Genomic DNA, 27,634 nt, shown 5'->3' with positions numbered 1-27,634 from the left:
ACACTCCTGGCATTATATGAGCAAAGTGAGACTCATTTTTTAGGGTTGGTGGAGATGAGTGTGAAGATCCAAACAATCCCTGTCAGTGATGGAAAAGCTTTGATGAAAATATTTGGTAAAAAGTTCACCAGCATGAAGGAAATGAAGTTTCACACTTTCCTTAGGAGGAGCCCAGCACGCCTGCTTAAAGAAAAGGAAGTGTGCCGATGTGGATGCTTGCAGCGACTGCTGTATAGAGGCCATCCTGCTATACATGAAACACATCAGAGTCACAATTGTTATTTTAGTCACGTGTTTGTTTATTATCCTTATTGTTTTATCTGGGACTGTTTGCAGACATCTCAGAGAGAGGAGACACCAGCATCTGAACAGAGACTCAAACCAGCAACCTGCAGCTCCCTGCTTGGCTGCTCCAGTTTTCTCCTCACTCATGTTGCCCACCAGTGATTTCTAGCTGCCCACCCACACAGCAGAAACTTTATTAATCCATGTGTAACACCCCTAATTTACCTATTATTAAAATTATATACCTTATTTAATTTGGAACCTAATCTAAGAAGTAAAACTACAGAACAAAAAGTCAGAAGTGCAATGTAATATTGTACTCTTCCTGGTGGCCGGTTTTGGTCTTCCACTCCAGCAGGTGGCACTTCGCTTCGAGCAGCCCGTGAAGGAAGAGAGGAGCGGGTGTGATCAAGATAGAAATCCATGTGATGAATGTAACTTCTTATTAGAGTTGCACTAAAAGGGGAGGAAAGAAAATCGAGATCAACTAAAGACTCAGGTGGGTTTAAACCACCTGTAAAACCTCCAGCTGATGGCAAGAAGACAGCGTTATGCGTGATTTTAACATGCCTGGAGAGTTTGTGCGTAAACGTGCGCGCTTCTCCGTGCCTCCCCAAGCTCTCTTCCCATCCTATCCTCACCCTCATCTTCCTCGGATCTGAGCAGCAGCAACAGCAGCCGCGGCGGTCCATCCTTCAGACCAGCTGAAAATGGATCCAATCCGGAGGAGCTCCACTCTGCGACTGACGGGGTTATTGTGCCTTTTATTTCTCGTTTTCTTCTCTCGTGGCTTCGCGAGTCATGATGTTGTTTCAGAAAAATCATCCGGAACGATACAAGAGGATTCCCGTAGCCAAGCAAACTCCACGGCTCATAAAAAGACTTTCCCCGTCCTCTCCTTCAACTATGAACATGTTAGGACGCCCTTTGAGATCTCTCTGTGGATCCTCCTGGCCCTGTTCATGAAACTTGGTGAGTGTCGCTCTAATGAAGCAACGCAACATGAATAAATACGTCCTTCTAAGCTGACTTCTCAGGCAGCTTTCAGAAATTATTTAAAGTCCAAGTTTATTTTGTTGTTTACTTATGCAAGTTCTATTGAAGATGCGATTATAAAGGTGCAGAATGCTCCGATACAAACAAGCTGACCGATTTCCAAAGCAAGAAGCCTCAGAGCTGCAGGTCTGCACCAATGAAGACGAGCATCACCTTTTATGGTTCCACTGTCTTCACATTCTTTAAAGTTTCAGTCATCTATTTACATTCTTTTTATCTGTTTATTTTCTTTATCTTTGTGTTGAAAGCGATTCAAGAAGTTTGTCCTTGATGATGTTGTGTGTCCTTTTCCTGACCCGAGTGCTGTAAATGTCCTGTAGTGGTGGGAGGGGTACTCAACAGATGAGTTGTGCTGGAGAGCCTTCCTGTCCTGAGTGGTGTCGTTTCCATACCACACTGCGATGGAGTTTGTCAGGATACTCTCCACTGTGCATATGTAAAACTTGCTGAGAAGTTTGGAGGTTAATCCAAATTTTCTCAGCCTCCTTAGGAAAAAGAGTCGTTGTTGAGCCTTCTTCATCATCTGCCATGTGTTATGGGTCCAGGTGAGATCCTCACTAATGTGGGTGCTGATGAATTTGATGGTCTTCACCCTCTCCACCTGAATCCCGTTGATGTATAGTGGGGCGTGCTGGTCTCTCCTCATCCTCAGGTCAATAGTAGGTCATATCTGGCCTTTTTGTAGCCCTCTGCGTCACCAGAGGTAAATGCAATGGAGCGTGCATGTAGCATGGAACGTACCTCACAGTTCAACCATGGCTTCTGATTTGGATATGTTTTATAGCACTTGGTGGGGACAATATTGTCAATGCATGTGCTGATGTAGCTGGTGACCACTGATGCTTATTCCTCTAAATCCACAGAACTGTCCTCTCTCATTGGAGCAGTCTTAAACACACCCCAGTTTGTAGCACCAAAGCAGTCCTGAAGCGCCGAATTAGTCTCTTCACTCCAAACTTTAGTAATTTTACTTACTCACGGGGCTCGTTTGAGGAGCTGCCTGTATGCTGGATAGAGAAACACAGAAATGTGGTCAGACTGTCCAAAATGTGGGCGAGGCACTGCCTTGTATGCGCCGCTTACATTGCTGTAGACGTGGTCCAGGATGTTGTTATTCCTTGTCGGAAAGCTCACGTATTGATGGAAAACACAGAAAACACGCAGTAAGCTCGTGTTAATCCATCATAAACAACTGCAAAGCGAAAAACTGTTTCAGTATAAATGACAGCTGCTTTCGTTAAAGAGGACATATTCTACTCATCATCTTCTATATAATTTTATTATTGGACTCTATTAGAGTAGCTTTGCATGATTCACGGGTCAAAACAAGCCGTGTCTCCCTTCATGCTCAGTTTAAACCAGCTTCTTCTGATTTCTCTCTCTCTGAGGAAGGGTTTGGACACCAGGTGGGTTTGGCTGACCTCATCACTTGAACCTTAATATGAGCATCCACCACAGGGTCAGTGTATATATATGATGGAATAATGCAGAAAAACACAAGTCAGCTTTACTGTCTGGTAGTTGCACCAAATAAAGCTTAAAAATGCTTTGCATTTAACATTATTTTATTTAATCACTGAATCTTTTAATTATTTTTAATATTTAAATGCTAATTCTTTGCAAGTTAAACATAATAAAATGTTTGTTATTGTCTTTGTAACAGTGAAAATCTAAAAACTGTTGAGTTTGCTGTTACAGAAGCTTAAAAAAACTTAAAAATGCTCATATGTGAAGCTACTAACAAAGAATTTCCTCCCACCAAGAAAAGACTTAAATGACTCATTGCTTATCTAAACTGTTAGCAGCTGTGTATTTGTCTTTGGAGTTTTTGTTGTTTGTAGCCGGCACTTTGTAGCAAGCAGAGATTCCAGGAACCTGACAGTTGTTACTTTTGAAATTCATCGCCAGAAATAACAAAACAATCAAATGAGCTAAAAGAAGCTTTGACATTCAGTCTCCCCGACATGTGACCGCGGTCCAGGCTGCTGTAAAGAACGTTTATGCAGTCACTGGTTTTGCTTGAAGCCTCCCTCGCCCCCACATCCCCTCCCTGACTCTGCACACTGAGATCTTTGTTATCAAGCAGTGCATTAGGACAGGAAGACGGACAGGCCCTCGGTCACAACAGCTGGACAAACAGATAAGACGCTAAAGAACCTCGCTGTCCCCGCTCAGCCAATGGAAACCCACAGGAGAGACTGAGAAAGCCAATCAGAGTCGCCGCAAAACACCACATGTTTTAGACATTTAACATGGTGGATAATATAGCACCAAAAGAGTCAGAATGGATCTTTTTCTGTGTTGAAAATGTCCTAAGAAAGAGCTACAGTAGTTGTAGGGAGGCCTGCAGCTTCACCGAGCAGAAAAACAATTTGTACACTTACTGCTTGTGTTCAGCTTTGTTTTTTTGAAATTTTAAAGTAGAAAACTTACAGGTTTTATAAATCAAAAGCAGACACAAACAGAAACTGATACACATTTTATGGTATTAAATGGATTTATTTATTTATTTATGCTTTAAAAAGCCAACAAAATATACTAAAATGGTAACAACAGAGTCACTGGGTTGCCAGATTGTGAGAAAATCATCCACCGGGATTATTATTTTGTCTTGTTTTCTTCTTAGTTATCTGCGTCTGGACCATTAGCTGCAACAGCGCAACATCTGTCTTTAATAAATGTCTAAAATATCCCCATAATAATAATAATAATAATAATAATATTAAATAACTTAATTCTCCAATAAAATTCAACATAGTCTCCCGCATTAAAATTTGCAGCAATTTAGAGCTAAACTGACATATGAATGATATAATTAGTAAAATAGGGAGTCCAAAGTAGGAGGGGTCCAGCTGTGTCAAACCTGAAGGCTATTTGAAGAGTTTGAGTACTACAAATCTCCACAGAGATCCCTTTCATAGGTCTGAATCAAGCGTTTGCTTTGGAAACAGGAAATAGATGTTCTGTCCAGCTTTGTCCTAAAATAACTGAAGCACTCTGTGTATAATTGTGTGCAGTGGGAATATCCTTTACTATCATGTTCTCACAGAGACATTTCTAAGCTCGACTGACTCTGAACTCTGACATCATGACGGCATTTTTAACCAGAGATCTGCCGCTCACTGGATATCTTCTCTTTTTCTGTCCGTTCTCTGTAAACCCTGGAGATCACAGCGTCACGTAAACCTCCTTTCCTCCCCTTTCCAGTGCTTCAGTGTATTTAGCCATCTCCACATGCATAAATACATTGAGTTGCTACCATGTGATTGGCTGAATGAATCAGTGGGCTGATTGTATTATTGAGAAGCTGAATCTAATAAACTGGCCAGTGAGTGCAGGTCCCATTTAATCCTAATGATACTTTCTCCCATGATCCTTCAGGGAGAAAGTCAAATTTTTAATTCAGATTGGTAATCGGTTCAGTTTGATCTCTCATGCTCTCCAAGGTGCTTTCTATCCAAGTTTCTTCTAAGCCAGCATTTATGAGCCATATATAATGTTTTGATAAATGGTTTATTCATATATTTGTCAACCATTATGAAACCCTATAAGTGGAGGCCGGTGCATGAAACTATAAATTTGTTCTTCGGGAAACTGTGCTTTCAAATGTGTTCACCTGACATGTTTAAAAGGTGCAACACTTGGAGACAAGTGCATGTCTGCTCTAAAGTTTTTAGCTAAAATGTGATTTACATGTTTTCATGCACAAAAAAATCTAAAAATTAAAAGGAGGGGGGTGAGTGCGTGTCTGTTTCAGTGTACATGAGATTTGCGTGTGTGTGTGTGTATCCTGTGTTCAACTTGAGAGAGAGAGTGTTCTTTCGCCCGGTTAATCAAAAGTCAACAGTCTTCCAGCTGATGCACGTGACCTTGAAGGATGGGAGCAGATAGTCAAAGCACAGTCCTCCTATCAAGGAGAATTCTCTGGCCAGTCTTGGCTTTGGGTAGCCGCATGAAGGAGATGGTTGTTTGGGTTCAAACGAACAACTGCATTACAATTTCGCAGTTGGTCTAAATGTCCGTCACTGGTCATCAGGTCTCTCAGTTCCCATTCTTATCAATATTGCATTCAATAAACAGTCTGAGTACTCACGGCTTGCCCGTCGTCAATCATGTCGGCCAGCCTTGTGGGGTTTTGAACAGCTGTAACCACTTTCTTTGTTCTTCGATAAGCCAGGTCCAAGCCAGGTCCAGTCAGCCAGAACTCTGTTATCATTGTTCCGAATAGGCAAATCTCGTTCAATGCCCTCCATCAACAGTTGCGAATGACCATCGAGTATCCGGCAGCAAACGTCTCTGCAGGACAATCGGGCTCTACCGAGCCCAGGCTTCTCATTTAGAATAGGGTGTCATGTTTTTTAGGGACCAGTTGATCAAATCCATAATTCTTTAGGTTTTAGAGAACAAGACTGAGAGACTTTCTGATGGTGAGAGTTAGATGATAGTTATCCACAGTGGATTTTAAATCAAACAATAAATGAAAAATTTCAACTTTAATTCAAGGTGTTTAACATACTCAGTCCTCTATTTCAAAGGCTCAGAATTTGCCTTGTGCCATGTGCCAAATTACACATGTGTACAAAAATGTTGGTACCCTTTGGTCAATGAAAGGAAAAACTCACAATGGTCACACAAATAACTTTAATCTGACAAAAGTAAAATTAAATAAAAATTCTATGAATGTTAACCGGTGAAAGTCAGACATTGCTTTTCAACCATGCTTTAACGGAATTATTTTAAAAAAAATAAACTCATGGCACAGGCCTAGACTAAAATGATGGTACCCCAAGAAAAGACTGAAAATAATGTGACCAAAGGGACATGTTAATCCAAGGTGTATTCACTATTTGGCTATTGTACATGGTAATAGCCCCATGCAGTCCACTTTGGCTCAAACAACTGTCCTGTGGACAGATGAGACAAAAACTGAACTTTTTGCCAAGTGTTAAGGTTCAAAATATTGGGGATGGAGACAAGAGAAAAACCACAATAACAACACTGGTCCGGTCGGGTTGAGTCAAACGATGATTTAATGATCACACACGTGGGAGATGGACACTGATGCAGACAGCCTCAAATCTCAAAGTGGTGGAGCATTGCTCAAACTCTTATAGCCTCTGGTTCTCCCATCTTATCATAAAAGCCTAAACATTCACATTCTTTCTCTCACACGGCGCCTAAGCTACGACCTTGGCTCCCTGTTTATCTGCTCGTGCTGAGATGGGGCAGAAAACTCCAGCATGTTCTATTCTCTTCTAATCAGACAAATAAGGCGATGACTTTCTGCGAACAGTATTCCTTATAACTCAACAGTATAATGCATCATAAACAATATCATTCATTCACAATAAATCAGCAGTCTAATGCAATGCAAATCAGTTTAAATACTGCAATAATTATCACCTTCTTCTAATTCAGGAGAATAATGCCAACTTAAACTACATAATAATTCACAATCTTTATTTCGGGGTCTAACATGGCATAAAATAATATCATAATTTTACAATTCCCCCTGATGAGCTCATTATTCTAATGAGCTCACAAACACCCTGTAGCCCAGTGTGGCCGGGTTCATCTCTTCTCACTCCTGAGGTCCTTTGTCCCCCTGACGGGCAAACCATATGTAAGATGACCTCTGTGTTTGCGCAAGTCAGGTGCAAGACAAACTATTACTACAAGGATAGCAGGTCTAGATGACACTCCCCTGTTCTCCCACAGCTTTATTTGGTGTTCCCTTATACCATTCAGACGTAGACTAGAACCTCTGTCCGAAGAGCTCTTAACCTTTATTTTATTGCTGCAGCTACCAGTGTCGTCCAGTTGCGTGATCCTCTGTTCTTCTTACTTCAACCTCAGGGGTTAGACAACCCTTCAGTCGTGACACAGATCAGGGGATTATTCTGCCCCTATTTCAAACAACGATCTGTGTATCCTCGGGTCCTGTGTCTCCCGTGTATCCTCCAGAAAAGAACAGGAAGGCGTCCCCCTTTTGCCCAAGAGCCTCTCGAACCTCGTTGGTCTGGTGTTTCCGGATTTCCGTCAACCCCTTCATGGTTATTGCTGTATTTATGGGATTCATCCTTTTGAAGTGACTAGCTGGAGCCCAAACGCCATGACCCTTGGACCCAGTTGGTGTCTCGGCAGTCACTGTATCTGTCTCTGCTGCGAAGGACCCTCGTATCTCTGTGGCCTCGTCTGGTGTCTGTTCCTTTCTCTGTAAGAGACAGAAAACCAAAACACCCCCTTCCTAGCCCTAATAATCTAATGTTATTATCTACTGACCTTCTAGTGGATGGAAATAATGATAAATAAATAATGATTTATGCTTCTCACTGATTCTCTACAAAAGACCGTAAACTTTACCAAGCTTTACCATTCCTAAGTTATTAAAGACACAAATCAAGTTATAAAAATGTTCAAACAATCCTTGTTTGATGTTGAAACCCAACTTCCCCCCCCCCCTTTTTTGACACATTCCAATGTGTCAAATCAACAGAACTAGAACATTAAAAGAAAAGGTGAGGCAGGCACCACGTTACCCAGAATATTAAGTTGATCTGCGTGCAATGTTCTGACTCAAGTATTTTTAATATTTTAATGAATATCGTCTAATTAACTGCCACTACTTATACCTAGCAAAAGACATAATTGAATAAAAATCACAAAGAATAACATGATCTTAGTGTTATGTAAGCGCGTGCAGCCCTCCATGCTCGAAGTCACTCCACACCATAGATCAGTCAGACCTCGCGCTGACTGTAGCTTTTGACCCTTATTAACTTGAGCGCAACTCTATAATGAGCAACAAACTGCCATATGTATATAAATTATCATGATTACCCCTGCAAAGAAAAATTAAATCAATATCCTAACACCTGTAAATAAAAGACTAATCAGAGGTTATAACAATCACAGGGACACAAATGTTAGAATATGGTCAAAAGCTTCTATAAATGCTCGTTGCATAAGTCTCATACAACAATAAAATGCTGATATTAAAACAACAGTAAAACACCCCCTTTTGTCCCATTCAACCTGACACATAAACGTTTATAGATGGCTCTCTTAAATTTGACATTCTCCTGATTTTTCTTCACTGACCACAGCAGGGGAAACTCTGCCATGATACAGCCATAAATGCAGCTCACCTGATTCATCACTGAGCTCCATCGTCACTGGGGTCTGACAGGGTGGCGCTGCATACTCTTCTCATCTAATGTGTCTATTTTCAACCTGTTTAGTCAGAGTGCTCAAACATGAGGCAGACTACGTCCACAACAAGTCAACACGGCCGTAAATGTGGCCAATTATCAATCTATTACCAATCAATAACAACAGATAGCTTTTATTTTATGAATGTTTTCAATCAACCACTCACCCAGAGGATCTTCAATCCCAGGAACTTCCTTCTTCTCATTTAATGAGTCTGTCCTCTTTCCAAGACCTGGTAACTGGTCTATCCAGAGCCACCTGATCTCAAAATATACTTACAACAAGCCAAACCACCCGTTGGTCACACCAACCCTTTTCCGCCCTAAAGATGTTCAACGGCTAAAGATGTTCAATGCCATCGTAGACTGGAGTGCCGAAAGAGACTTTAACGCCAACTGTTCCAACAATCCATTTTATATTGCTTCCTGGTCAGAGTTGCAAAACTCCACACCAGGGTTCAAATCGTTTTACTATTTTCATTAGTTCTTATTTTTTATTTTAGTTTCGACTCCAGATTTACAGTAGTCATCAGTCCTGATGTTTGTACCAGGTGTAATCAATGTTTACCAAGTCTTTGCTAGTTTAGTCTAATTTATATTGTCCGAAAATCCTCAGTTTCAGGTTAATGTTGATTAGTGCCAGTTATAATTTTAGTTGTATTTTGCCAAAACTAAGTGTCACAAAATTCCAGTTTCAACACATCAGCCATGCTCCCCTGCTTATCCCTGGGTATTAAGACTATTAACTCCTGCTGCACTGCGTGTTCATAATTTTGGTCAATCGACAAACCTTTTGAAGGTGCTCGCACAATTATTTAGATGTTCCAATCCTGTTGTCTCGGGCTGCACCACGCTGCCTTATCTGGTGTTAGCTGTTTTCCGGTGATGTGGGTTGAATGGGGGAGCTCTTCAAGGAGGGGGAGTATGCTCCCCCTGATGAGCTCTTCAAGGTCAGCTAAGCTAACCTTCGTGTGTGAGCTTTTCAAGTGCATTTCAAGATTTGTGGGATTTTTGCTTTATAAATGTCCCTCATAACCCCCTGACGGCCCTCTAATTTATTTTAACACACCATAGTGTACATTTAGTGTTCACTTGTAGCTCTCATACTCTACTTACCACTCTTCTAAGTCCTGATGTTTCTTAAAGAGGACAACCGTACCTTTAAATAATATCACATGTGTGGGGTGGTGGTCTTACCAATTGTTTTTTCCCACCCTTTTTACATTTTATGAAAGCCAGAGAGATAGACCTGATATTTTCATTTGAAACATTTTGTTAAACTCAGAGTTTTATTTTATTCTTTTTATTTATTTATTTTAAGCTTATTTAATTTCACGGAGAACATGCCTAACCTATTAATTTATACTGTAGTGCACGTCGGGACTTTATACTTATATTCATTTCACTTTTTCCTAGTAGACAACTCTTTAACAAGGGCATAGAGAATTCTTGACCGAATAGCGAGATTCAAACATAATTTTTCAAAAGGTAAGAGTCATGTGAGCCAGATAGGGGAGAGTGACACCCCAGGAGGAACAACACAAAGATTATCGAGATGCAGTGGCAGGTGTAATGGAGGAAAACACAGGGCCACAATCTGTCGTCCTATCTGGTTCAAAACTGATATGCAGGAGAATGTGGAATTTTGATTTTTGTTAAAAACAAATATGGATAAAATGCAAAAATATTTTCCAATAAAGTAAAACTGAGAGTCGCACTTATAACTGACTCCATGTCACCTGATTGTTTCTACAAGATCACATTTTTGCTAAGAGTTATTAGTGATCTCAATGTGCGAAAAGACTTCACCATATTTGGAGTTCAAACTCCTCTTGACTGAGAGACCTGGAACAAACATGTGAACAAAACCTGACTAGTACTAGTAATGAAGAGCTCTCTCCAAACGTCAAGAATAAAAGCCCCAATCAGATGGGATTATAACAGAATATGGTTCGCTCCGTTTGCCTGAAATAATTAATAATAATAATAATAATAATGGATTGGATTTATATAGCGCTTTTCAAGGCACCCAAAGCGCTTTACAATGCCACTATTCATTCACTCTCGCATTCATACACTGGTGGAGGCAAGCTACGGTTGTAGCCACAGCTGCCCTGGGGCAGACTGACAGAAGAAGAATTAGGAGTCACAGGCATTTCAGTTGTGGAATGGTTGGGTGCAACAGTAAACATATGTGAGATGTGGGAAGTGCCAAATGTTCCTTTGTGTCTCCAAATTAAATCACAATACTTCCTCAGATATCATAAATGAGTTGACTTTTGTGTAATAGAAAGCCCAGTGCAATCACTTATTCCTAAACCAATGGTTTACAGCTAGTCAAGTGTCAGTGACTTCTAAGTTGGTCCCTGATCTACATTTTTGATATTGTTATATAAATAAGTTTTAATATCCTGCTTATAAAAATTTCAGTGGAACCTGTAAGTTTCTTACATAGCTCCTAAATCTTATTAGTTTCACAGTAGTGATCAATGAACTCCCCTTGTGCACTATGTAAAGTTTAAATGACTTGACTATCGTAGGGCATACACACAACAATGGTGCTACACACATTTTGCTATAAATCCAATTGATTTTAATTAGTTTTGTAAACACTCATTACAATTTTAGTCAATTTTCCTTTTTTCTTATTTTGATTTTATTTCCGTTAGCACAAATGTTTTTCCACTTCTAGTTTTTGCTATTTCATTTGTATTCTTTAGTAATAATAATCCTGCTCTGCTCACTAGAATAAACATAATCAACGTGATCGACAGCTTACTGCGTATCGATTCACCATCTTATCAATTCATTTGCTTCATCCTTTTGTGGTTTATAACCTTATATTTTATTTCAACCTACTTTGTCTCTAAATATTTGAAGAATTTTTCAAGTTCGGGGTCAAATTTTAAGAATTTGACCATAAGTGAAAGTTATGGTGTTATCACCCCCTTTGGGGCTTACCTTTCCCAGTTTTGGTGATTTTCCTCCCCATTCTCTATTCTCTACAAGTACTCCTTTTCGGTGGCGAAAAACTGTTGGTGTGGTCAAGCGGGTGCTGTAAAAACAAAAGCTCAGGACAGAACAGTCACCAGTCATGTACTTCACTCAAAATTAGCATATATCAAACTTCATATTGATCCTCTGAGTGTAATGGTACATTTTAATTTAAACTTCTCAAAGCTAAACACAATATTTTACTTTATCTTACTCTCGTTCTTGTGCAGCACCACCCCTGTCGGTTCTATCTTACTTTTAAATTGCTGACTATTTCAAGATGTCACCCAAAAGGCGGGGACCAGTATTTATCATTACATTATCTCTATTTTGCGTGTGGCAAGTCTATCATTCCCTGTTATTTATAGGCCTCGGTAGAGGGTTTTTTCTTTTTTTTTCTTTCTTTCCTCTATAAAAGTTACTTGACTCTTTACAGTGACCCACTATGATTAATACTAATAACATGTTCAGTCATAAGTGAATTCAAACCTTTTCTTCATTTTAGCATTTAACATTCCCAACCATTTTATAATGGTACCCTAATCGAAACACAGCTACTAAAACACAATTTTTTATGTAAGCATCAGTAACTCCAACTTGGCAACCCAAGGGTTAAATCCGCAGTTCACACTCCTGTGAAGCTACAGCCTCCCCCCTCAGTCTCTGTCAACCTTCTGCTCTTGCAAAAACAAAACAAAGCAAGACAAAACATCCACCCTTCTTTTACAGGCTGGGTGAACTGTCTGTGGACATTTACTAATCCTAAAGTCGGTACCGTCTTTGTCTCAGTACCAAGTCAGTTAAAGCTTTTAGTCGTCAGTCCATAACAGTCCAGTCACATGCATACATCCACACACATTCATACCAGATATTGCTGATAATGGAGTCTCACGTGCAACCTATTCGAGGCTCCTTCACCAGCAAGATGACGTCATCATTTTAAAGGAAACAATTCCTTATTTATTGCTTTTTCTTGGACTGGATTGACTCGCTGCAATCCTTTTAGGATCAGGACTTTTCATTCGACCAGTGTCCCATACAAGTGAATTTCTCCTCAGCCCATTATAATCATGGAGAAAAATACTTCGCGACTGTTTTCAGTAAGAATATTTTATAGCACTTTAAAATTCACTCTCTCAGGCCTGGATTAAGGAGCCGATTTGTTAAATCAGGAGCTCACAAAATACCAAAATATCACCACCGGTGGATCACACCTCTCAGATGTTCTTATCTCAGTGCACTGTAACGAAAGCAAACACAGACGTAACCAATTAAACACTCATATAATAACAGATACTGGGGCCCATTACAAACATGCCCAAGCATAAAACCATCCTTTTCTCTCTCAGAGAAAGAAAACAATCCAAACCTCACTGATAGAATCAACCTAGTATCAAACAAAACCCAAAGATCAACCAAAACTCCTTTTTGCACCAACAAAACATGTTGGATTTACTTGACTCAATAGTGGACACTAGTTACACACCAACTCTTTACTTTGGCAAAAACGTAAACAACTAAGTTGAATCAACACAACCTTTTCATAATCTCTTCGAAATAAAACTCACACCATTCATTCATCATTTTCGCTCTGTACCACTGCTCCTTGTTAGACTGTGTGAAGCACAGTAAACAATTCAGTGGAGGCTTTGAGCCATAAACAGACATCACGCACAGACATTGTTTTCATTATCAAAGTGCTTCAGACCATGTCCTCTAAATCTACACAAATGCCCTCTGCGTGGCATGAAATACATTTAAGCAATAAATAATCAATCAGTTCTTGCTGTTGTAACCAACTCCGTATTTGGATGTTTGTGTGCAGCATTTGTTAGTAAAGCATTCTTCATTGCATCAGCGTGTGTGTGTGTGTGTGGATCACTTCTCAGTTCATTGAATCAACATTTTAATTTGTGTGTGTGTGTGTGTGTGTGTCATTTCTCCCTCAATCAACGAGTGCATATGTTCATATGTATGTTTCTTTTCACTCTGAGTCGGTGCATGTAGATGTGTGTGTTTGTGTGGGTGTTTGTGTTCATCACTTTCCTGTTGTAGTGTTCTGGGTAAACCACGGCCTGAAGCGTGCCCTGGGTCCTGCCCTCCTCCTTTTCAGTCTGTTTGCATCCATTGGTGCTGCTGCTCAGAGTTCTGTCCATACTGGTTCTGGCCCCAATTGAGGCAGTCCTTTTCTCCAGTGTCCAGCATCTTCTCCTTATTTCGCTCCTCCTTAACTTGACCCTTTTGCTTCGGTCTTCCTTCAGGGTTTTGATACGCAGCTCAATTGTCTGGATGTCCGTTTGTTGCTTGCAGAAGTGCGACTGCTGTCCGTTTGTTTGCAGGTGGAACGGCTGACATCCAGAAGGTGTATAGGAGAGTCTGCAGCTTCCACCTCCCCAGTGGAAGACCTCAATCTTTGTTCTGTTAGTTTAACACAGGCCTCAAGGCTCTCTGGGATCCCTGCTTGCACTTTCAAGCCCACGGCTCAGGTCGTAGTCGTGGTCCCATTCCAGGGGAATGGAGTCCATGGTTGTTTGGGTGTCTCGGCCCGAGCGTTCAGTCCGGAGCTGGGCAGCCCAGGACGCTGAGCGATCGGAGGACGGCAGAGGCGACAGGAAGCCATCCCCCTAACGTTTGCTCCATAGCAGACCGGACAAATCACACTGCTCATCTAGCTCCAGGATGCTCCGGCCTGATTTCAAGTCCGGTGTCTTGGACTCCAAGCCTGATGGGTTCGATTTTCAGCTAGCTCCTCCTGGGCCATGCTCAGTTTCTGCTCTGATGCCTCGAGGTCTTATTGAGGGCAGAAACCTCAGAGTCTTTTCCGTAGAAATCAGATTAAAGTCCATTGATGTTTCCCTTGGACCTTCTGTGGTTCTGCTGTTCGGCTCTTCCCAGAGGTCAGCTCCTATCTGAGCCCCGACCCCTGTGCCTTCAGCTTATTTTCTCCTGGTGTTTTTCTCCATTCTGAGGTGCCTCCTGTCCTCAGTTTTCCTTTGTCTGTGGCACGCCCTGTTTTGCTGCCCGATCATCAGTGTTGGTCCGTCACTGTCCTGCACAGTTTTAATGCAGAGTTGTTAAGGTCAGCATTGTTTTGCTCGGCCTCACTTTTCCTCCGGGCTTAATGGGCGTGTCGTCACAGCTCTGTCCGCTGAAGCTGTCTTTTTCCATATGGCAAGAATGTGAAGAGTGTGTGAGAGGGGTGTGTCCGATCAGGCACTGCCTGCTGTGGATTGAGTGCAGGTCAAGGTGTTCGGAGCGGATGGTGCGCTCAGCTGCTCGCATAACCCTCTGTAGAGCTCGTCTGTCCGGCATGTTGCTGTTCCCGAACCAGACAGTGATACAGCTGCTCAGTATGCTCTCGATAGTTCCTCTATAGCAGGTGGTCAAAGTCATTGGTGGGAGCCGGACCTTTCTCAATCTTCTCATTTAAGAAGAGAGACTGACGGAAATCTCCCCGTGTAGTGAAACGGGCCTTGGATTTAACACTCTCCATCTCCGCAGCCTGATATCGTTTTCCTGCAGCACTGTTGACATTTTCAAGCTGTTGTTATAGGTCCAGCTGCTGTAGCATTTGGTCAGGGTCACTTCAAAGATGGTGGAGGAGTGAGCAACGATGGTGGAGGGGAGAGCAGGCGTCCAGGTCAGCCTCGGCTTCCCTACCTGTAATCAAACATAAAGAGAAAAAAAACAAAACAAAAACAAAACAAAACTAATGATGTTGTATTGGCTATATCAGTCAGAGAGGGGAGAAACACCGGGGCCAGGCCCTGTGTCAGCCTTCACTCCCCCCTTTTTTTTTTTTTTTTTTTTTTTTTCTCTCCATATAATCCTCTCATAACCCACCAAGCTGACAGGACGAAACAGGTACATTTTAAAATTCTTAAGATTGTATTTAAAGTTCAAAATGGAATTTTCTTTCATTCAGTAATCACCTATATTTATCAATCGGCAGAAAACTTGTCACAATTTGACTTTTCTAACCACTAAATTTGTCATATCTTCACTGGTTTGTCAGACCAGTGTTTTTTGTTTTTTTTTTTGAAGTTAAGATGTTGTCCTGCAACCCAGAGAGTTTATTCGTTAGTAGTGGATAAACTTTATTGTGTAACGGCGGGTGTATGTTAAGCTTCACTGCTTTAAACTTGCTGGAAAATCTTCACATGTTCATGGGTGTAAGCTGTTTCTTCATTGCGTGTATGTGCGTTTGTAGGTGGGTTAACTTAACTTTTTGTTTGCTCATGGGGCCGGGTGGTCCAGGCCCGTAGCCACCTGTATCAACACACTAAGAGATTTATTTAATATCATTTTCATCACAATCACACTCTGCCGACTGAAGTGCCGGTCTTACTCAAACACAATTTATCTCTTCTATATTAAAATCCAGCCGAACATCAAACATTCAGCGTAGTCATTCAAATCCTTATTTATAATATTATAATCAACAAAATCAGCGTTTTTATTACAAGCTTGTATCATTATTTGCAAATCCCACAAAACACACTAAACAGGAAGCAAAAGTCCTCTGTGTAGTTCACAGCTCATTTGCATGTTCACACACAGTCTAAAAATAGCCCTCAGCGCCGCAGCTGCACGTCACACACAGTCTCACACCAAGCTCAGGCAAAACTCTATTATTTTATATTACAAAAGACGTCTTGTATTTACAATCACTGACAGGCCTAACAGATTGAGCACCTAAGAAATTTCGACAAATTTAAAATAACGAGTAATCAATTAACCAGTATCTGTTTCCTCCAGAACAGCCTATGGCCTGATTTCTAAAGAACCTAAACAATTTCGACAAATTTAACCATAACGGGTCCAACCGAAGAAAGTTAACTTTTTTGTAATCAATTAAACATTCTCTGTTACTTCTGGAACAGTTTCATATTTCTTCAACTTCATTAAATACTCTTAAGCAACTTTAACTGCATAACACACGGTGATTCTCATCAAAATCAAAACAGACACTCTACCAGTAATTTCAGTGAGTAGACTTTAATTTAGTCATATCCAATTTGGCACATTTTGGAAATAATTCAACAGGTAGTGCCTTACCTTTAGATAAGCCGGCTTTTGTCCACTCAAATCAGACCACTGGCTCGTGCCTGTCCGTTCGACAACCTCGGACCGTCCAAACTTTTAAATTCCACCCCAATACCACAGGACGAGCCCCCAAAATGTTAAGGTTCAAAATATTGGGGATGGAGACAAGAGAAAAACCACAATAACAACACTGGTCCGGTCGGGTTGAGTCAAACGATGATTTAATGATCACACACGTGGGAGATGGACACTGATGCAGACAGCCTCAAATCTCAAAGTGGTGGAGCATTGCTCAAACTCTTATAGCCTCTGGTTCTCCCATCTTATCATAAAAGCCTAAACATTCACATTCTTTCTCTCACACGGCGCCTAAGCTACGACCTTGGCTCCCTGTTTATCTGCTCGTGCTGAGATGGGGCAGAAAACTCCAGCATGTTCTATTCTCTTCTAATCAGACAAATAAGGCGATGACTTTCTGCGAACAGTATTCCTTATAACTCAACAGTATAATGCATCATAAACAATATCATTCATTCACAATAAATCAGCAGTCTAATGCAATGCAAATCAGTTTAAATACTGCAATAATTATCACCTTCTTCTAATTCAGGAGAATAATGCCAACTTAAACTACATAATAATTCACAATCTTTATTTCGGGGTCTAACATGGCATAAAATAATATCATAATTTTACACAAGGCACATCAGCTCTGTGTTCACAGACGGAAAAATGAAGCTTATCAAGAAAGGAACGCTGTCCCTGCTGTAAAATATGGAGGAGGCTCGGTCATGTTCTGGGGCTGCTTTGCTGCATCTGGCACAGGGTGTCTTAATTCTGTGCAGGGTACAATGAAATCTCAAGACTATCAAGCGATTATAGAGAGAAATGTGCTGGCCAGTGTCAGAAAGCAGGTCATGGGTCTTACGACAGGACAATGAGCCAAAACACACAGCTAACAACACCCAAGAATGGCTAAGAGGAAAACATTGGACTATTTTAAAGTGGCGTTCTATGAGCCCTGACCTCAATCCTATTGAGCATCTTTGGAAGGAAGCATGCAGTCTGGAAAAGGCGCCCTTCAAACCGGAAACAACTGGAGCAGTTTGCTCATGAGGAGTGGGCCATAAATCCTGCAGAAGTCTCATTAACAGGAATCGTTTGATTGCAGTGATTGCCTCAAAAGGTTGTGCAACAAAATATTAAGTTGTGGGTCCATCATTTTTGTCCAGGCCTGTTTCATGCATTTTTTTTAAAAATAATTCAGTTGAAGCATGGTTGAAAAGCAATGTCTGATTTTCACTGGTTAGCATTCATAGAATTTTTTGTTTATTGTTACTTTTGTCAGATTAAAGTTATTTCTGTGACCATTGTGTACCAACAGTTTTGTCCACGTGTGTAAGTAGATCAAAGTTCTGGAGTTGATCCCAAGTGTTAAATTTAAATTTGGATCTCTTAATGTGAGGATCTCTTAATGTGAGGTCCAGACAGATGTCAATGCAAGTGAAGAAAATAAAACCTATCAGAGAGATAGCAAACATCTTAGAAAAGGACATGTCAACATTGTGGTACATTGTTAAAATTAATGAATGCACTGACCAACTCAGGAAGTTGCTTTTGAGATGGCTTAAATACAAAACTGAAGACAGAAACAAGCCTTGATTGATTGATTGATTGATAATACTTTATTTATCCCAAGGGAAAGCATCAACTGAAAGTGATGTCCATGGGCTCTAGACTTCATGCAGGCATTGACTGCTAATTATTTTCAGTATTAAGAACATTCGACATATTGAAAAGTAATTTATTAGTGTCAAAAATCATATTTTAACAACAAAACACAGAAGAGTGGACAACTCCACATTTCAAACGTTCAGTTCGAGGAGTTTTTGGCATTTTTTCTTAATGATTGTATTAAATTTGATTATGGTGTGTCTGCAGGATTTCACATCATCCCCACTGTGTCTCACATCGTGCCGGAGAGTTGTCTGCTAATCTTTGTTGGCCTGCTGGTTGGTGGCATCATCAAAGCGACTGGAGAACAACCCCCCATCCTTGACTCCAATCTGTTCTTCCTGTACCTGCTGCCTCCTATCATCCTGGATGCGGGCTACTTCCTGCCCATGCGCCCCTTCACCGAGAACATTGGCACCATCCTGATGTTTGCAATGGTGGGGACACTGTGGAACGTCTTTTTCATCGGTGGGATGATGTACGCTGTCTGTCAGATTGATGCGGCCAAGCTGGCTCACGTGGACCTGCTGTCCTGCCTGCTGTTTGGCTCCATCATCTCGGCCGTGGACCCCGTGTCCGTCCTGGCCGTGTTCGAGGAGATCCACATTAATGAGCTGCTGCACATCCTCGTGTTCGGGGAGTCGCTCCTCAATGATGCCGTCACTGTGGTGAGCAACGTTCGCATTCTCAAATAGTAAATATATTATAATTAAACTCATTCTTTTTAATGTGAATTAATTACTTTTCTATAAAATGTTAAAATATAGTAAAAAACAAATAAACTTTGAGGTGTTGTTATATCCAGTTAACACTAAAAATAGATACAGAAAAGTAGTGAAAGAAAAATAAAGACTAAGCAGGAAATCTCTCAATTTAGGAGGAAAGGAATTTTTTTCTCATGTATAAATTTTCACTTGAGAAAGTTTCTGAACTATAAATTTTCTGCTGATCAGGTAATCAACCCATTAAATAATGAAATTATCAAGATAAAATCAATTTTTTAGGTCCGTGAAACAATCATGAACAAAAGCAAAAGCAAACACAAACACCGCTGTTTCTGCTCCAGGTCCTGTATCACCTGTTTAAGGAATTTGCTCACGAGCAGGCGATTACCGTGACCGGCGCCGTCCTCGGTGTCATCTCTTTCTTCGTGGTTTCCCTGGGAGGTGTCATGGTGGGCGTCATCTACGGCATCGTGGGAGCTTTTACGTCCCGCTTCACCTCATACTCGCGCGTCATCGAGCCGCTGTTCGTCTTCCTCTACAGCTACATGGCTTACCTCTCAGCGGAGATCTTTCACCTGTCAGGGATCATGTCGTAAGTAGACGAGCCCTCGGTCTCTGAGCTTTATGATAAAAAGGTTTGAAGTCTCAAACTCACAAACACTCTGTATCAGATATAATACACTAGTGTTAATATTTCCTAATGAGAAAGTGAAAACATTTTTGCAAATTTATTAAAAATGTAACTAAATTAAATGTATCTTAATTAAAATCTCTCTCCTTTGTCATATTGTAAACTTGATAAAACATTAATTATCAAACTAATTTTTTATATTTATTTAACAAATATCAGTTAGCAGTTAGGTAAAAATGTCATTTTTATTCATTACAAAACATACCAGCCATTAACAGCATAGTCACATATTTGCACTAATAACTGTGAATTTACCCACAAACCAGGGGCTGCTGGGAAGTGGTGTTAACCTTAGACTGTGTATAAAGAAGGATAATATAACAGTTCCCCTGGATTTAAGTCGAATTATTTCATCTGTGGGTTACAGCCCTGTTGTTCTGCTGCTGCAGAAATCAAATTTGCCCACTGGTGGCACCGTGGGTGGATATTTGATACTGAGATCCTGTCGCCTAAACTGTTCTGACACTAAGCCAACAGAACCACCCAGCTATCTGTTTTCTTGACTACATGTGCAGCTTAAAGACGGTGGCCCTTTTACTCCTCTACGTCTGGTGGCTTTGATGCGAAAGGAAAAGAAGCTGCTTTATCCTTCTTTATATACAGTTTGTGTCGATAAAACCACGACAGACTCTAGGTTTTTGTCTTGGTTACAGCTGAAATCATACATTAAATAATCCAATAACCCTAACTTTAGAGAAACTTCTATCAAACCTCATTACGTTGACTGCTTCTCCTCCTTCTTTTCCTTGCCAAACAGTTTGATTGCTTGTGGCGTGATTATGCGGCCATATGTTGAGGCCAACATCTCCCACAAGTCTTACACCACCGTCAAATACTTCCTGAAGATGTGGAGCAGTGTGAGCGACACACTCATCTTCATTTTCCTCGGGGTTTCCACAGTGGCTGGTCCTCACACCTGGAACTGGATCTTTGTCATCTTCACGGTGATCTTCTGTCTGGTCTCTAGAGTGCTGGGTCAGTACAATAAAACACAATAAACCAGGAAGTTCTCTGTTTCTTGCCTATTAGCAACACAATAAACATTGTATAGTAATATATGCTAATCTGAGAGTGCAGCGAAAGCGGAGCTAGGAGCAGCTTGTCTAGCACGCTGGACACAACCCAAAGGCTCCCATGTAATTGAAATGCAGTACAGATTACAGCGTGATCAAAACCAAGCAAGGTCAGTTCTGCTTCATGACAGAGCGCTGTTAGAGATGCAGGGAAAGAGGTCAAGCACTGCCTGCCTTGCTTACCCTGACCTGGTTTAATCAGGTCTACAGTCATGAGCAAAGGGTTTTGGCAGTGGTCCTAATGTTTATTTTTTATTTAAATTATATGTTTTTTATGATATAGTGGAGAACAATCACAAGCATTTCACAAGTTCCAAACTTTTTTATAGGTAAGTAAAGTTTAGTTTTGGCAGTGCTTCCACAGCCTTTGGCCATGACTGTAAAACTTCACCCTTTCATTCAAGTAGGGTCCCTTCTGGCTCGAAAGAAATAACATGAAGAGACCAAAACACTAACTTTGAGGCTTTAACACTCAAATCAGTGGGTGGTGGCTTTGATCGCTACTGTTTTTTAGCCATTGGCATTGCTGCCTGAGCAAAACAGAATCTTGCTCCTCTACTTGGGGACTCATGGGGAAAATCCAGTGGTGAAATTCAATAACCAGTTAAGTGTAGAGACCCAATAAAGGGAAACTGATGATCATATTGATAATGAATTAATCAATTCTTTTTTTTCTGTGTTTCAGGAGTCATCGGGCTTACAGCCTTCATCAATAAATTCCGTATTGTGAAGCTGACCAAAAAGGACCAGTTCATTATTGCCTACGGTGGCCTGCGAGGTGCCATAGCCTTCTCACTGGGGTTCCTGCTGAACAATAATGAAATCAAGAACTTGTTCCTCACTGCCATCATCACCGTCATCTTCTTCACTGTCTTCGTGCAGGTGGGAATAACACGAGTACTTGGGATTTAGGTGTATGACAAAAACAACATGGCAAAGGAAAAAGGCTTGCATGTGAGGCTGGACATAAAGAAAAGAGACGTGTATCAGTTGTCTCTTTTATGTTTAATGTTTTTCCCGCACACATTTTTTCCTCTTGACTGGCCTCTAGTTGTAAGTTGCTGTGGCTTCCACCCGTCTGTGTCAACATCAGTAATTATAGTAATCAGTATTTTTATTGGGTATTGTTATGTGAGTGTGTTTATATGTCTAAAATAAATGTGCAGTATGTTTTGTTAAAACTTAATTTCTCTTTTTTTCTTCAGGGGATGACGATCAGGCCCCTGGTGGAGCTCCTAGCTGTGAAGAAAAAGAAAGAGAGCAAAGAATCAATTAATGAGGAGATCCACACACAGGTGACAATTTCATTCACTTCGTGTATAAGAAAACACATCAGTCCTTGTTAATATATGAGAGGGATGGGGCTACAGATCAAACAGTGTATAAGATGTATAAATAACACCCTCTGTAAACTAATTTTGCCATCAGTTCCTGGATCATCTCCTCACAGGAATTGAAGACATCTGTGGTCATTATGGGCATCATCACTGGAAGGACAAGTATGTATTTTCTTTCTTAATGTATCCTCTCTATCACCTCCATCTTTGTAGTTCAGAAGAAGCCCTCAAGTTGTTATGCAGCCATGTGAAAAAGAAAATTTTCACTGGTCTTTGTGCAGTCCTGTAAAAAACATGAAGATGACTCAGTAGATTGTAGATCAACAAGTAACTCTAACTGCCAAAACCTCTGCTTTGATAGAAGTGCTTAAACTTCAAGCACATCTGATTAACAGCACCTGGTTGCTACTTATCCTCTTAAGTCCTGGAAGCAGTAAGGGTGCACTCAGTTTTTCACAGGACTGCAAAGTCAGATTACTGTATCCCCCTTTTATAAAACAGAAAAAATAACTTTTTCTTCTGTATACAGGCTGAATCGCTTCAATAAGACCTATGTGAAGAGATGGCTGATCGCAGGAGAACGCTCCACCGAGCCTCAGCTCATCTCCTTCTACAATAAGATGGAGCTGAAACAGGCGATGATGATGGTGGAGAGCGGGAGCACCGCCAAGCTGCCCACGATTGTGTCGACCGTCTCCATCCGGTAAATGTCAGAAGCAAGTCCTGCAAGAACTGCTTTCTGTGCATGAGATATTCCCCAAAAACAGTATTGAAGTGAATTACTGAGTAACCCGGACATACCTGTATTTTTTGGGTGAACTAACCCTTAATCCAAATTGATTTTGTGGAGGATGGAGGTCTTTTTGTTCCCCAGCATAAAGCTAAGGTTAAAAACACATCTCAGGAAGTTTTTTTATTATAAGTAAAGCCAGATGCCACCAAAAACACTGATGCTGCTGATCCTCTACATAACAAGTTATCAATTCTCCCCCTCAGCGGATACACTTTGTGCTTGTTTTCTGTGTTAGGCACATTAAAATCTAACTGAATGGCTTTAAAAAGTATAAGCTGTGAGTAATATCACACTAATGCAGGTTCTGGACTTTAAATTTGTTCACTGTTTCCAAACAGAAACGTTCAGGCCAAAGGGTCGCCCAAACCGAGCCGAGCCATCTCAAAGAGTCGTGAGGAGGAGATCAGAAGAGTCCTGCGAGCCAACCTGCAGAATACCCGACAAAGGGTGAGGAAGACATCGACGGCTTGTTCAAAATGGATTGGACTAATCTGAATGTTTGCATGCATGTTCATGAGTTGCAAACAAGGTCCATCCTTTTTAAAATAAATGTGCATTTAATACTTTCTTCCTCCTCTGCAGCTTCGCTCGTACAGCAGATATGAGCTGCTAAACGACGCGCTCGAGGACGATATAAGCGAGGCTCGCTTCAGGAAGCAGAAGGAGATGGAGAGAAGGGTGAGTTTAAACAACTCTAAACTCTAAAGCTGTCGACTTAAACAAATTAGAAACATTAGAACATTTCAGATCTGTCCAACTTTTTGTGCATCTAGTTTGAAGCTTTATTTTTTTGTTCCCTGACTACCACGTTTTTAATGTCAAAGAGTTAAAATCAGAGAACTCGCAGAGTTAAAAGGGTAATTTGGGCTAATAAAAAATGCAGATTCACAGAAATGTGTAAAGATTTTTGGCAGTAAAAGTAAAATGAGGATACTTTCAGATACATTTATTTTTTATCAGATAGAGTACCAGATACAAGCTTTCCTTTAAAGATACTCGAAGGATCTGTCTTGATGCATTCTAAGTAATACAGATAATGAAATCTCAGGAAGCTGATTCTGTTCATCTGGACGCAGAGTTTTAGGAAGGAGAAATGTTTCAGACTGAAGTCCCTGATATGAGTGACAAATATGTCTTCCTCCTAGAACTCTGCGTCCAGATGAACAGAATCAAGTACAAGATACAAGTTGTTACAAAGAAACAACATTAAATATGAAGGAGAAGTGTAAAAACTCCTCAGCAGGCAGAGCTGAAGGCAGAGAGGAGACACAGAGACAGCCAGTGGGGGAAAAACTATTTTTGTCAATGTCAGTTTTATTTTACAGCACATTTAAAACAATAAGGGGGGTTTTAACCAGCTCCAAAGGAAAGCTCGGCAGTGACCAAACATTATCCAAATAGAATTTTTTATCTTTTCCAGCCAATTTTGTAAATTGTGGTTTTATTTAATCATAACTGGTACTTTTATTTTTTTTAAATCAAATGCTCAAATGCATAGCCAAACCCTGCAGAAAGGGATCTTTGCATTGAGAGAAACTTCAGAGAGCTTATTTAATATGTCCTGGTGCTGAGTTTAAAAGTGATTGAACCTCTTGAAAGTGTAACAAAGGGGTTTAACAGACGGTCAGAGGACTCTCCATCCAGCACCAGAATCATTTCAGGACCCATTAGATCCCTCCATCCTTGTGTTTTGCTGTGGATAAGAATCAATACTAAAGTGCTTTGTTCATTTGTTGGGTGTGACTTCCTGCAAAGTCCTTCTTTAAACTCTGTTATGCTTCTCTTACAGATGAGCCACTACCTCACGGTCCCTGCAAACCGCCAGGAGACGCCCCCTGTGAGAAAAGTATTTTTTCAACAAGGTCAGTCTAAGAGCCAGTTTAAAGCACGATTTTATGAGAATGAAAATTATGTTCCGGCTTTAAAGTCACTCATTGTTTTGAGTTTTGTGCTGCTGGATTCTTTTGGAGCATTTGAGCAGCTGTGTCCTGCTGTCAGATGCAGACCTGGAAGTCTGTGCATCAATACAATACTTTTCTTTTCCACACGGGATATGTCCTGTACAATGATGCAAATATTTTGCATTAAACAGAATGAGTCTTATGGGGATCGATAAAAGGATACCTTTTGTCTTCCACTGTGTCTGCCCTGGATCTTTTCTAATCATATTATCCTGTGTTGGGTATCATATTTAGCTACAAGACTGGCTTAGGATTTTAAAATGGAATAACCAGATTATTATAAACATTTACACCCAGAGGAAAATTAGATTAAGTGGATGAGGTTGCACATTTTAATAACTGTACAAATGTGCGATATTTACCTGTGATTTCTGTTTAATTCTGTTTAATAATGAGGTTATTTTTCCAAAATTAATTTAAATAATATTTCCACCCACATCAGTAAAAGCCTAAAAATAAATAATATTTTAACATTTTCATTAATAGTAAAGATTAATAAGTGCTTATAAATAGAAGCAAAGGATGATATAAACTATTAAAAGTAAAAATCTGTTTAATTTATTTATTTTTTGGTTATTTTCACTGCAATAATTTTTCTTTTGAATCCTTTCCTATCCTAAAACAATAATTTCTATGTGTAAGTGAATATGCATGCTCTAAATTATTTTAAAATATAACTGGTGCTGGTGTTCCTAATTAACCAAATCTAAAGGTGTTTGTAAAAGGTGTTAAACTGTTAATGAGCCCCTGCCTTTATTCTCCAGAGCACAAAGTGTACACCTACGATGACAGCGAGAGTCCCCGAGGGCGGGCTTCTCCCAGCTGTGCTGATGATGTCAGCGAGCTGAAGGAGACCCCTGAGAAGCCCGATCAGAGCAGCACGCCGAGGGCCAACAGGGACGCCGAGCTGAAGCCAAAAGAGCAGGACGACCAGGGGGATCAGCTGAAAGTATCACGCTGCCTCAGTGACCCCGGTCCAAACCCGGAGGATGATGAGGACAGCACCTTCCTGCCATGAGTGAAGCACATTTTACAGGAGAGGCCTGAAGACAAGAGAGCTTTAGCAAAGCTTGATATTTATCATTTAAATTGTTGTAGGTTTGTGATGTAGGATTGTGCAATCTTCGTTCCATACGTTCATAACATGTTTTTTTATCATGCAACATGCAGAATTGCCAAAGCGTGCTGCAGGGGACATTTCTTATTTGAAGTTTTTATACCCGCCTGAAGTTTCAGCATTTTGAATTTTAACATGCGCCTCAAGCCAAAGCATTTGTTTCAATGAGCTTGAAGCACCAGACGGGTGGAGTCTCCTGCCCTGAAAGCACAGATAAGAAACATAATGAGGTAAAGCCCGGCTGATAAACGCCGTTGGCTGCCAGTGTTTGTCTGTCTGGGGTATTTATCACAGACTGAAACATCTAAACAACCTTTAGTTGGGTTGCCATGACGTTTTGTTCATCTATAGTGCCCAGAGGATGAATCCTCACAACTTAAAGCCGTCATGGATTACCATGAAGTAATGACAGGGGAGCTCACATTTTTCCTATATCGACTTCCCTTCATGGGCTCCCTGTTGAATCCAGAACTGGATTTAAAATATTTCTCTTCACATACAGTTCCCAAAATAAGACCTCATAGTATCATATTATCTTGTCAGAGCTCATTGCTCTCAAACTGCAGGGTTACTTGTGGTTTCTAAAAGTAGAATCAGAAGCTTAGATTGGATTAGACTCAACTTTCCTGATAGAGCTTATAGTTTGGGCTGGATCAGGTGAGGCTGAACCATCTCTTAGATATGCTGCTATAGAGTCAGGCTGCTGGGGGTCTTCCCATGATGCACTGAGCACTTCTTTTTCACTCACCTCATGTCACTCCACATGTGTTTAGAAGCCATTGTTGCATGTCATTTTCTCTTCCACAGTTTGTGTTTTGTCCAGTCTCACCGTGCAGATAGCTGCTCCTCCCTGAACCTGGTTCACGTGGAGTTTCTCCTCCAGACTGCTGGTCAATGTGAGAGCAGCACTTATTATAAAAACAAGCTATATCCAAACATGAGACTGAAGTAAAACATCCAAAACTAATGTTTTCATGACTTACTCAGTATTTTCAGTGTACATTCAAACCCAGACATATAGACTGTTTTGATTTCAATCAAACAGGACGATTAAACATACTCCATAATAGTCTCTATAAAGACCCACATTCACCTCTCTTTAAGTCTAAAGGAAGTATTCTGAAAATGTTTAGCTGAGCTATAGCTTTGAGTTTTAATAAGCCTAAGCCAAAAGTCCAAAAAAAGATACCCCTCGTGATCACTTTGCTAAAACATAATTGCCAGGCTACAGAGGTTGAAAACTGCACAGTCAGCCAGATCTGTTCTGCTTTACATGCATCAACCTAAGCGCTATAATCAGGTTTATTATGTGGCACAGTGTGTGGCCTTAAAAGTTCCGCTTTGACATATCTTAGCCAAATTTCTCTAATTGAGAAAAACTGCTATCAAAACAGATTATTTTGCTTTAAAAAAACCAATCTGTATTGTTCCCGAGTCACACTCACATCAGCCTTTACAAAATTCCGGCATCAGATGCATAAATGTTGTATTGTAAATATGTTCGCGCTGCTTGAAGTTTCATGTTGGTAACGAAAAGACCGATCTGATGATCAGAGGCCATTGACGAGCTTAAAATTAAAAAACGAGCTGCAGATATTTGTGGACAAGCTT

At 40.6% G+C, this 27,634-nt stretch overlaps 1 protein-coding gene across 1 annotated transcript; it reads left to right on the top strand.

Moving 5' to 3' along the window:
* Window positions 1-676: 676 nt before the first annotated feature.
* slc9a1b (solute carrier family 9 member A1b) lies at window positions 677-27,634 on the top strand. Its single transcript, XM_086281458.1, has 12 exons — window positions 677-1,257; window positions 18,534-18,994; window positions 19,393-19,643; window positions 20,500-20,717; window positions 21,501-21,697; window positions 22,021-22,110; window positions 22,244-22,314; window positions 22,682-22,855; window positions 23,284-23,392; window positions 23,528-23,623; window positions 24,735-24,807; window positions 25,671-27,634. The coding sequence occupies exons 1-12, from the start codon at window positions 996-998 to the stop codon at window positions 25,922-25,924; spliced, it is 2,256 nt and encodes a 751-aa protein (XP_086137584.1). The 5' UTR covers window positions 677-995; the 3' UTR covers window positions 25,925-27,634.

Source organism: Aulonocara sp. 'chitande type north' Nkhata Bay, linkage group LG22 (assembly GCF_057382095.1).
Source record: "Aulonocara sp. 'chitande type north' Nkhata Bay isolate Kocher_YH1m ecotype deep benthic linkage group LG22, A_spYH_male_GT1.1, whole genome shotgun sequence".
Taxonomy (NCBI): Eukaryota; Metazoa; Chordata; class Actinopteri; order Cichliformes; family Cichlidae; genus Aulonocara; species Aulonocara sp. 'chitande type north' Nkhata Bay.
This window is presented reverse-complemented; position numbering and strand designations above follow the sequence as displayed.